At 39.5% G+C, this 12363-nt stretch overlaps 1 protein-coding gene across 1 annotated transcript; it reads left to right on the plus strand.

The window, feature by feature from the left end:
• Positions 1-1152: 1152 nt before the first annotated feature.
• Positions 1153-9208, plus strand: LOC104157017 (pleckstrin homology-like domain family B member 2; the record flags this gene model as incomplete). The annotated part of the gene is made up of 5 exons (XM_009706670.1): positions 1153-1243; positions 1689-1835; positions 4429-4648; positions 8229-8314; positions 9068-9208. Coding segments are annotated over 5 exons (685 nt in total), but the record flags the coding sequence as incomplete, so codon positions are not given.
• Between the last annotated feature and the right edge of the window lie 3155 nt (positions 9209-12363).

The raw sequence follows: 12363 nt of genomic DNA on the forward strand, positions 1-12363 counted from the left end.
AGACACATCCCCAGTATCAGACAGAGAAATGTCTTCTGAAGACTGTCACGCTTTTGACAGAAATCCTGGTCTTGCAGACAGAAGCATCAAAAGCGTGCGCAGAAAGCGAAGGCTGTTGTTCTTACTTTTTTCCTTGCCTTGCCCAGGACACATATTTGGACTATTTCCATTCTACCTGTGTCCCTTCACAGGAGGTCCATACACTATTAAGTTGCATGAACAAATCTTCCATCTGACACCCACTTCCACTTGAGCGCTCAGCTAGAGTTTTCAGTGCAACCCCAAGTCGAGTTTCTCTCTGCCCTAAACATTTGAATCCATTCTATTTCCTCATGTTGTGCTTTAGTCTAATGGCATTATTAATGGTAATACAGTAATATTTAACATCAGCTGTTTTTCTTGAACAGCCTAAGATGAAAAATAAAATAGAGAGCACACCATGGAAATGCCACAGTTGAAACGGCTGTTAAATTGAGATGAAACAAAGAAATTGTATTGGAGAAAAGAAAGAAAAGAAAAAAGGACAGTCAGAGGTGTTAGCTGTGTTGTGCTGGGCCAGGATCTAGCACTCTTTGTGATTTCCCTTGTTTCTTTGGTTTGTCGGTTACTTAAACTAGTAGATCCTTACTGATGTTCCTCTGTCACTGAAGGGCCGGTTTGTCGGTTGCTTAAACTAGTAGATACTTACTGATGTTCCTCTGTCACTGAAGGGCCTTTATGCATACCTTTTAATTCTCCTTATTTTTATCGAGCATTTTTTGATGATGAGCTCAATGAGACACAAAAGAGTCTACAGCCAGAAAGACTGGTGTATTCAGATGGCTACTAATGCCAGCTCTGAGGGTCAGTAGTGTGTTCTGTTAGGACATGGTAACCACCTCCATCCATGTTCTCTTATCTAGGAGAAGATCACAGGGGACTGACAAGATGCATTTTTAGGCACTCAAGTCTGCATTTTTCACAACTCTGCATGGGGAATGTATACATTGAGAGCGTACCGTATACGTTATACATCACTTCTTGTTAGTGCCTACTGCATTGAGTTGGATCAGAACAGTATCAACTCCATTCTTAAACTGTCTACGGTCAGACTGTAAAATATGTCCTTAAATACCAAGTATTCTTTTAAATAACTCTGATTTTTTTGTGCAGTGCTAGCACTTCAAATGTTGCAAGAATAGAAGAGATGGAGAGGCTTCTGAAACAAGCGCATGCTGAAAAGACTAGGCTGCTTGAGACCAGGGTAAGCATAATTCTATGAGTAAAACTAAGAGTGGGCATGTTAGATAATATTCTCCTAAACACAACGTTGGACCCTAAATAGCTTACACCTAATAGACACTTAAAAAATTACCTCTCCCCGCTTTGTGTGGTCTGGTTTCAGCCTCATACTACATCTTTGAGTCCTTATGCCATAGCTGCTATCTCAATGGTGAGCTGATGGCAAAAATCCCACCAGAAGCTAGGTCAGCATTTGTCCTACACCTGCTAGGAGAGCTGCTTAAGAAGAACCTTCATTTCTAGACTGGTAATATTGGCAATTCTGATTTCAATTCTCAGACCACTTTTCTGGATATATATTTCTGACTACTAAAGAGGCAAAAAAGGATTTACTCCTAGCTTAGAAATTACATGACCAACTATAGTTTCACATATAATTGAAGTTCTGCATGTGCTGTGGTATTTAGGAACGGGAGATGGAAGCTAAAAAACGGGCTCTGGAAGAAGAGAAGCGCCGCAGAGAACAACTAGAGAAAAGACTGGAAGAAGAAACTAGCCAGAGGCAAAAATTAATTGAAAAGGAGGTCAAAATACGTGAGAAACAAAGAGCACAGGTGAGATATGTTGACATGAAATGGTTTTTAATTGCAAGACTTCCCCTTGATATACAGAAGGGACTAAGTGTATTTCTGCCAATGGTAAACAGAACTGCTTTCACTTGAATAGGTGGATTTAGTATTTCTGGCAGCATTTAGTAACCGTGCTGCTAAAAGTATATTTGGGCTCTTGGAGCCTTAGATGTCCGAGTATTCCTTTAAAGTTAAATAATAGCATAGATATCTATTTAGCATCTTATATCTAAAGTATAAATATTAATCCTATAAGGTTTGTTACTGAGTATGGGCAAATCAGAATTTTTTTGGCCTGAACAACAGAAATTTGTGAGTCTGTTAATTTTATAAAGCATTGGTGTTTTTTTTCTTTCTTTCTTGTAATACATAAAATATCTTGGAATGTGAATTGTCGCTTCCAAATATTTGACTGGGGGAAAAAACCAAACAAACAAAACCAAACCAACCAACCAAACAAAAAAAAAAAAACACAACAGATAAAGAAGTTTTTCCAGCTCCACATCTACTGGAGAGAGGAAATAGTGTTTTTTCTAATGTTACTGGGACTATACAACATGAGAAACATTGTTTAATTAAAACAGTGTTACCTCCTACATCTTCTTGCTGCTTGTTAAGATTCAGAGGTATCTTGAGCTTTCTTTAGGCTTAGAGGTCTTACCTATTTGTTTATTCCACCACAATTAATAAGAACTACATGGTACAGCAAATAACTAGGCAGTCATTTTATTGTTAGTATAGAATAGCAAGACAATGTCTCCATCTTAATATATGTATCAGGGTGCAGAAGATTCCATATCATATTTGAATATCTTTCTGCTTTTATCTGTGCTACCTTTGCTAAGTCTTTGTTTCATGAGTTACTATTATATTTTTTTAATGAACATTCCTACATAACTTGCCTTTCTAATTGATAACGCTAAATCAGAACAATAGGGCAACCCCACAGGAACTTTAAGCTGTTTCTGGTTAAATTTATCCATTCCTTTGTTTTTATATAAAATGTAATTACCAAATGTTAAATTTTATGTGTACTTTACTTGAATGCCTTCTTTTTTTCTAAGAAATTTTAATGACAACTCAAGTATGGCGTAAACAGCAATGCAATGCTTCTATCTTTATCCCAAATTGGAACGTGCATGTGTTGTAATAGAATGCCCGATCAGTTACTGCTAATTGGCAGACTTGGCAGAGAGGCTGAAGAATGAACTGGCAGGAAGACAAAACCTATTCGTCAAAAATAACTACGATTTTTTTGTTAACTTTTTTTTCCTTTGTACAGGGGTGTCTTTCCCCCCCCCCCCCCCCAGCACTTCCTGATACTTAGAAACGTAAACTAGGGGAAGGAACTCCACCTTTGCACTTGCCAAAGCTGGTGCCAGCTTGTATTGTACAGGACTGCATAATTTTACAAAGGTGCTGAGAGTTCTTGCGGGCAACACAGCTCCCATTGCACCAGGAGGTTCTTGAGAATGCAATGAAGGGAAAGTCCCTTCAACTTGTGACTCTCAGTGGGATTTAACAGGCTAACTTTACGCACGGAGCAGGGGCAGATTAGGTTCTCCAGGTCACTGACTTGTCTGGAGTCAGGGGAGAGAGGGAGGGAGAGGGAGATGCTCCTTTCACAGGTCATTCAAAGCACCTGAATTCAGCTTCTGTTCTGAATCATCCTGTGATGTCGCCTCTGTCTGCCTTGACTGCAGCAGAAGCCTTGAGAGACTTGGCTTCTCTGTTTAAAATGAGGGGGGGGATTTGTACATAGACCCTTCAAGCACAGAAAACAAGCATGTTCCCTCTGCTGGCAGAGGTCCCAAACCACTACCACCTCCTGCTTGTTCTCCCATCTGACACTATCCCACCTTGATGTGGAGTCTTGAACTGCAATCAAGAATGAGGCACTGTTTTCCTGCGCCGCTTTGCCATCTCTTGCAGAGGGCTGCGTATCAGCGCTCTATAGCTTATTGCCAACTGTGAACTAGATACCTCATTTAATTCCTTCAGAAGAAAATAATTCTATTTTGTTCACAGCAACCTCTGTGAAACTACCCAGCCATTACAGTTCACTCTTGTTATTATCTTTTCCTGTAACAGCATGTTGTTATTATTTATATTATATTTTGATAATGAAAATACCTGTAGCAGTACAATATTAATGAATGAGATGTGCGTAGTGAGTATCTAGCCCAGAGAAATAAAGGGTTTGCTTAACATCATGCAAATGAAGTTCTTACACTTCATCTAAAGCAGCAACACTCCTTTACATTTAATTAGTGTTTTAACTCTAAAACAACCTTTCTATGCTGTGGCCCCTGTTTTACCAGGTTATCAACTGATGATTTCAAGAAACTCCTATGCTCTAATCTGGCTTTTATAAAGTTATCCAACACTTTGTAAAGTTACAAGTTTTAAGGATTTTTCTTTTAAAGATGGTAAGGGCTGCAGCAAAAGCGCTTTATTTTTGTTATGTTCATTCTTAGAATTGATGGGCAGTTTGCAGTTATGTCCTTGCAGCAGAAAGAGTGAAGGAGAAGTTAAGACTTCTGTTGAAAATAATGTGATTTTCTTCTCTGTACTGTAGGCCCGTCCCTTGACTCGCTATTTGCCCATTAGAAAGGAAGACTTTGACCTACGAAGTCACATCGAAACAGCTGGTCACAACATAGAGACCTGTTACCATGTCTCCCTCACGGAGAAGACCTGCCGAGGCTTCCTGATTAAAATGGGAGGAAAAATTAAAACATGGAAAAAACGATGGTTTGTTTTTGACAGAAACAAGAGAACTTTTACTTATTATGCAGGTAGGTTGCAGGATCACTACTAGGGTACATCTGTCCCTCTATTTTCCAGTCAACCTCAGCTGAGTTTTGAACATGTAGGGAGTCCCAAATAAAACTTACTTTTTCATTGACTTGGGTGTTTTACGTGTACACTTAGAGCTCATGCAATCCCTTCCCTATAGTGTTCAGTCCTAAAGGCAGGTAAGGCAGAAGTGAGCATAACAAAGGGAGAGATGTGGATAGGCAAGAGGAAAAAATGGAAGATTATCAGGTTCCTAGTACACAGAATAATGGCTCCACATAATTTATTTTAAAATATTACATACTTTCCCCCAATGACAGAATGATTTCTTGTACCTTTCATACAAGAATATAATTTATTATGCTTACCCTGAAAATTAAATTGAATGCTTCTGCAGTCCCGTTACTTGATGTGCTGAAAAGTCTTTCAGGAAATTAAATATACAGGAGTAGTTTGCCATGTTTTGAGAGTCTAAGGAATTTCAAATGAACAACATGCAATACTCTAAAGAGGTTTCTGTACACAAAGTTGTGTTACATGTGGAGCCGTTATAAGCATTACGTTAGTTTGTTATCTTAGGGTAAACCCAGAAATTTGGAATTTAAGAACATATATGTCTGGTTGCTGTGCAAGTCTACACGTGGTTTGAGTTTGAAGTTTCAGAGGAAGCCAGAAAAATGACTTTGTGTTCTGAATATTTATTGTTAGGAGAGGCCAGACAGGAGTGTATGTAGGATGGTCATTGCTAAGAAGCAGAAGAAAGCATTGGGTACAAAAACCACCCAAACAGTTCCATTTCCTTTTGTGACATTACTGCTTTCCAGCAACTCATAAGGAACTTAAAATTGATGGTAGCGTTATGCATTGCTCAGTCCATCTTTTTTTAAAACGCATATTTGAATTCATTACATTAATTCATTACATACCCACTGAGTATTTCATAATAGTTTGCGGTAATACTATGAAGAATGTGACAAACTTTTTTTTTTAATTTTGTTCTTAACATCTGGTTTATTGGTTAGCAAGGCCTATAAGATACAGTAGTGTTTCCATCTGGTACTGATATTTTTTTTTTTGGTAGTTATGTTAATAGTTAAGAGTTTCAGTTTTGACTGCAATATAGTTGCCATAATGCAATTTCAATTACCAAAGAAAACTTTTCATAACGTTAAAATGACTCCAGCCAACAAACATAGTTTCATGAGAATTCTGTACCAGCTGCACAAAACTGCAGCTGCTTGTATGAGTGAGGATCCATCTAAATCTTTAAATATATAGTAGAGTTCCAAAATAAATATTGATGCTGTAAATTCAGAGTAATTGAAGTCCTAAGTGAATATACTGGTATATTATTTTGCAAGTGTACTGAACAAAGAACTTACCCTACAGTCTGACAATTTAGTGCAGCAACTGAAGCATCTGCACTTTCTGACCTGAAGCATACAGGGAACTCTACAAAGAGTGTTGCGATGGGAGCTCGTGGGTACCCGAAATGCTCTTGTAACCACGACCCCGGGTGAGGATTGAAAGGAGAGTGGATCGCTGTTTGCTTGCACTGCATAGACAGTATATTTTGTATATTGTTGCATTTAGCTTAGTATAATGTGTGCTATAATGTCGTAATCTTATACCACAGTACTGGTCCCCGGGGCCTGGCAGGGAGATTCCCAGTGGTGTATCATTTGGTCTCTGGGATTTCTTTTTGCCATCATATGAAGCTTTCAAAACTGCCTGCAGCTACCGATAGGATGTAAGCTGAGTTCCGTGAGTGTTCAAAATGACAGCAGAATATCTCGTGGGACTGATAAAGATGTTCTGCATGACTGTTCAGTGTTAAGGTGATACTAACTTGGGGTCAGAAGGCATTATATTCCCCTAATATAGAAGTACTGGGAGTGGAAGGAAGTTTGCCCTTCAGTGTCACATGCAGTTGTGATGCTTCTTAACAGCCTCTGGGATTATTTAACAATTTCTCTTCTATTGCAGGAAAACAGAGGGTACTGTAGATGCCTATCTGCCCTGTTCCTTTTTCTTGTGAAACATTATAGTTGTGACTGTTCAGATTTTAAGTTCACAGTCTGTATCCTCCTTGCCCTAATGATTCAGTAGCTAAAGCTGGGACAGAAGGCAGTATCAGAAGATGTCTAAAATAGTTTAAATTGACCCCCTGCAAGTGTCTGCTTCTTTCCATTGCCTTTGAAGGAAGATTAAGTCAGCTGTTACCTCTGTTGTAGATATCAAAACTTAAGTGAGAAGACTCTCACCCTGTATTTCAGCTTTGCTGCAGGGGGATAATGGTACCAGAAATGCAGTACCATTGGATAACACCTACTCCTCGTTAGCAGCCTCCCTGGAGTAACAATCATAGAAAGGTTTGGTTGGAAGGGCCCTTAAAGCCCAGTTCCAATCCCCCTGCCATGGGCAGGGACACCTCCCACCAGACCAGGTGGCTCAAAGCCCCATCTAACCTGGCCTTGAACACTTCCAGGGATGGGGCAGCCACAGCTTCTCTGGGCAACCTGTGCCAGGACCTCACCACCCTCATAGCAAAGAATTTCTTCCTAATATCTAACCTAAGTATTCCCTCTTCCAGTTTAAAGCCATTGCCCCTTGTCCTATCGCTACCTGCCCTTGTAAAAAATCCCTCCCCAGCTTTCTTGTAGGCCCCTTTAGGTACTGGAAGGCTGCTCTAAGGTCTCCCTGGAGCCTTCTCTTCTCCAGGCTGAACAACCCCAACTCTCAGCTTTTCTGAGGCTCTCAGCCTCTCTCAGCCCTGAACATCCATTTAGGTGTTCTTACCTTGGGTGCTCTGAAGCAAAGATAGAGTTCTCTTTGGCAAGAGGGGCAAACTGCATCTAATTAATTTGGCTTTTACCTTGGGTGTCAGAGTAGGAGAGTGCAAACACACAGTTATGATGCTGCAGGTGGTGCCCAGGAACTTTTAGCCTCCTATAAACTTTTCCATGTGTCAGAGCTCATAGAAGCTTGCCTACAATCTGCTAACCTCACATTTGAATAATAAATACTAGCTTGAGGCCGAAGGAGATTATTATAAATGGGAAGAAACATATTTTTTTTTTTAGTAAGTACAAGCACAAATAATGTTCTAATGTAAAGCTTTTGCTACCAAATTGTATTTCAGATTTGCTTATCATAACAGTTTTCCTTTGAAGGCAAAGTGTAGGTCTTAGCCTGCAAGCTATGTGAAGTCTGGCTGACTTTCATGGTATTGGAAGAGTGGCTGTATCTGAGAGATGTCTGTCCTTCTGTGGACTGATACCAGCCATAATGTTTAGACACTACAGTGAAGGGAGTGATTTGCAAATAGATGAGGAAATTGCAAAAGCTTTATTTCCCTGGAAACTAGGTGGAAAAGAAAACATATTAAAGTAGGAAATGCATCTCTCTACAAAACTGACCAACTATTAAGAAAGGTTGAAGATTTCTATTGGATTTCACAAGCAGAAGCGTTAATCCAGTTACTTATCAGCTGAACATACATGAAAATGCAAATTAAGCTTTTGTTTCTTGAAGTACTGTTCATTTCAGTTCTCAAGTCATTCTCTTTTCCATTTTTAGACAAACACGAAACTAAATTGAAAGGTGTAATATATTTTCAAGCTATTGAAGAAGTCTACTATGATCATCTAAAGAATGCATATAAGGTAAACTTTGTTGTTGTTTTAACTGAGTATCATAAAGCAGTACCCAATGTATGGTAGCTGCTGTAAAGTCAAAGGGAGAGCTGACATTACTGGAAAAAACAAACAAACAAAAAAAACCCGAAGCAGAGAAAAAGGAAGATGAAGCGAGATCAGTAGTTAGCACTTTTTTCTTTTTTTTTTTTTTTAAAAAAAAATATACTAATGAAAGCAGAGATAAGAGCGTCTACCTGCCAAGCAGGATTTGCTGTGAGGAATTCCTTAGTCCAGTGGCGAGGCCACTGAAATCGGTGGCTTTGGCAAATCAAGGGATGGCTGCAATGCCTCCGTCCCGGGGAGGGAGTTAACTGGTGCCAGCAGCTCATGACACCCCTTCCCTCTCATCTGTAATTTATATGAGCTGTGAACAAGCTGAATATATCCTTTGCACTGGATTTGTGAAAGCCAAGGTGGTTTTGAGCACTGGACAGAGTGGGGGAGTTCCTTATTTGGGCATGAAACAACAGTTCGGAGCCCTCTACTACTGTGTAATAGTCTAGTGGCAATATGTTGTGAAAAGTGTTTGAGGTAGATACAAACACTTTAAACACATCTCTGCTTCCGCTGCTGCAATGTAGGAAGCAGCAGTACAGCACTTTGCATTTTATCTTTCTCCTTAACCCTAGCGTAAATCTCCCTGTAAGTAATTTCACTTCTGGCACCAATAAATGGCTTTGATTTCATTCTTTTGATATCCTTCCTTCTGTTTTATTTTAGAGTCCCAACCCGTTGCTCACTTTCAGTGTTAAGACACATGACCGGATATATTATATGGTTGCTCCGTCGCCAGAAGCCATGAGGATATGGATGGATGTTATTGTTACAGGCGCAGAAGGCTACACCCACTTCATGTTGTAATAAAAGGAGGGCAATAGGGCATACTGCAATAACGTAACATATGAAGTTAGCCATATCTAGTGAAATCTGAAAAGCCAGTGAATACTCTGAAATGTCCTCCTTATGATGTGCACCTGAAACCTTGGAACGAGAGGGGTTTACAAATGCATTGAAAAGGGGGGGTTGTTACTTGTTTTAGTTGAACTTTATAGGGATGAAAGAGCTAAAGCTGTTGAGAGAATCGTAGCGCTCCCAAAATGGGTAATCGGGCCATTTTAGTTACAGCATTCAATGATTATTTCCTACAAATTCTCTTATACAGAGAATGTCTTCATAAAGTCATACTAAACAGTTTACAAACATGTGTGTTCTCATCAGTACGCAAAAATTCTAGTAACAGAACAAAAAGGTGTAAGAAGCATATATTTTAATATGCAGCATTTGACATTTATAGATGATTAGGTGACTTTTTAAAACTTTTAGTCAAGTATTTTATAAAAATACAAAGAAAAAGCAACCCTAAGGTCCACACAGTTCTTGCCTTAGTAGTTAAGTATTACAAGAGAGCCAAAGAGCTATACGATTCCCTTATCGTAATGTTTTCATATTGTTAGTTGTACCTAACTTTCTGTAAGGAGACAGTGCCAAAACTCTTCATAACTTTTAATGTAATTAAATTGTTAAGATATTCTGTGTGTTCCAGCACTCAGTGACACTGGCTGTATGTTTAAAGTCTGCATCTATGGAGCTCAACAAAAAAAGAGAAGGATAGCTTTATAAAGGTGCATTTTTCCACAAGGATATGAAATTATGTATTAACTTCCTCATAAGGAGAGGTTTTTTTTAATCTTCCCTGTTGAATAGAATGAGCTGATTCTAGACTGACCCTACAGCAATCTTCTTTTATGTAGTAAGGTCCCAGCGTGGTTCTAACCTTGCTCTGTGCCAAGTGAACGCTCTACAGAAACTTCTCAAACATTGGTCCCCTTGAAGCCCACATCAAAATCTCTATCTACCTAAACTCTTTGGAGCGAAGTTTTCAGCCACAGAGAGTTTTTTTAAAATGCGTATCTGCACAGAATAATGCTGTCAAATAGAAGAAAAAGAGAGAGGCAGGTTCTAAGACGTTACGCTAAGCAGTGTATGAATAAAACGCCCTGAAAATTTTAAGAAGCAGAGATTGAGACTCCTAAAACAATAAAAATACTGAGGGTGCAGTGGTCTCCCATTTTAAAATCACTTCCAAGTCCTTGAGTAATATTGCAAAAACATAAATTATTTAATTGAACTGAACTTCAAGCAAGTCTGTTATATTATGACTTTAAAGAGGTTCTATTTCAGTAATCAAAACTTATGTGCTATGTGGTTTGTGTAACAGAAGAAAGCAGATTAGCCTTTTTTTTTCCTGATGAAAAGTTAATGGCTTTTGATGGAACAAATAAAAAACTGAAAGCAGAATATAGAAGTATGCTGGCAGAATATTTTTGTTATACTTTTTAAACCCTGTTATCTGTAATGAACAGGTTGAATTTTTGTGGTACACACAGGTGGTATGGTCGCTCTAGCACGACAAACATCACTTTCAACTTGCATCATGAAAGGGACTGTTACCACAAGATATCATCTGTGCAGATCACAGCTTGTAATCTAATGATTTAAAACACTATCAGAAATAAATTGCTTTGGTTTATATAATTATTTTTCCCTGATGTATCTTGATTTTACTCCTAAGTATGGTTATAAAGGTTTTCTAATATTGATTTTTGTATCCTGCATGATGCAATGAAGGCATTTCAATAAACATTTTTAAAAATACACTTGTTTTAAATATTCACTTGCTGCTTCATCTTGAGACAATTTCTGCTTGTCTTTTAAATAGTCAAATACAGTTGTGCAAGCAATTTTGTATTTCTTAGTAATGCTTAATCTACCCATTCTATGTATTTGCCATAAAAGAGCTGTGGAAAAGAGTCTTTCAGATGGCAGTGAGGTTAGGAATGTAGTCTGTTTACTGCATGTACATATAATACCTTTGTCATTTTTTATGACCCTGTTTGAAAAATTTATCACCAGCCTTGGATATAGATAATATAGACAAATTTTTTTGTATAACTGCAAAACAGAAGTTGCTGAAGTTTAAGGGTTTCCCGGTCTTCCCAGTATTTGACTTGGACATGTATTGCAGGAAGCATTAGCTCATTGTAGAAGCCCATGTGGTTTTATGATGGGTTTTTTTTTTCCCCAGTGAGTTTGCTATCATCACCAAGTGTTGGTGGGTTTTGCAGTGATGGACATCAAGACAACGTAAAGCAAAGCATGGCCGTAGGTACCGTCTTTTATGATCAATCTGCGAGCCCTCCAAGCTTACCCCCATGGGAGTCAGGTACCCACTTACCCTGGAGGATGTCAGGCAATCGCAGACCACGTAAGCTGTGTCTTAAAAACCTGGGCTGCTGCCTCCCGTGACCTACAGCTGCTGACAGGGGCTGGCCTCGCCCTTGCCCGGGAAAAGCCCCTTACCTGTGCAGCCACTGACCTTTTGTAGCGGTTTTTTCCTTTCTGGGTGGGTGCCATCGCCGGTATATAAAAGGTACAGCACATAAACACCTTGTTTTGACTGCTGTGCCCCTACCGCTAAGGCTGAGTAGAGATGGGTAAGGAGGTACGAGCTGGTTCAAACGCCCCGCAGGCCGAGGGACAGCCAGGCCCTGATGCCTCTGGAGACGTGACCCAGGGACAATGGGCTTTGAAATATCATAGAATCATTATGGTTGGAAGAGACCTCAAAGATCATCAAGTCCAACCGTACACCTGATGCCACCCTGTCCACTAAACCATGTCTCGAAGTGCCACATCTAAACGTTTTTTGAACATCTCCAGGGACGATGACTCCACCACCTCCCTAGGGAGCCTGTTCCAATGCCTAACGACTCTGACAGTGAAGAAGTTCTTTCTAATGTCGAGATGTCCTTTCTGGCCATCTGCCGGGGCCAGGTAATTGTGTGCATGCCATTATATATGTATATATTACAAAATGTAAACTTCCTAACGGTTTATACCCATATATGTACAGGCAACCCGAAGGGCAGGGGTTTCCTGACAGGGTCTTGCCAGCCTTGCCTGGTAGAGGCCTTCAAGGAGGGTGTCCCCCCCCACACACGCACCTAGGGAAACGC

The sequence above is a fragment of the Cariama cristata genome, unplaced genomic scaffold, assembly GCF_000690535.1.
Source record: "Cariama cristata isolate BGI_N322 unplaced genomic scaffold, ASM69053v1 scaffold16380, whole genome shotgun sequence".
In the NCBI taxonomy this organism is placed as follows: domain Eukaryota; kingdom Metazoa; phylum Chordata; class Aves; order Cariamiformes; family Cariamidae; genus Cariama; species Cariama cristata.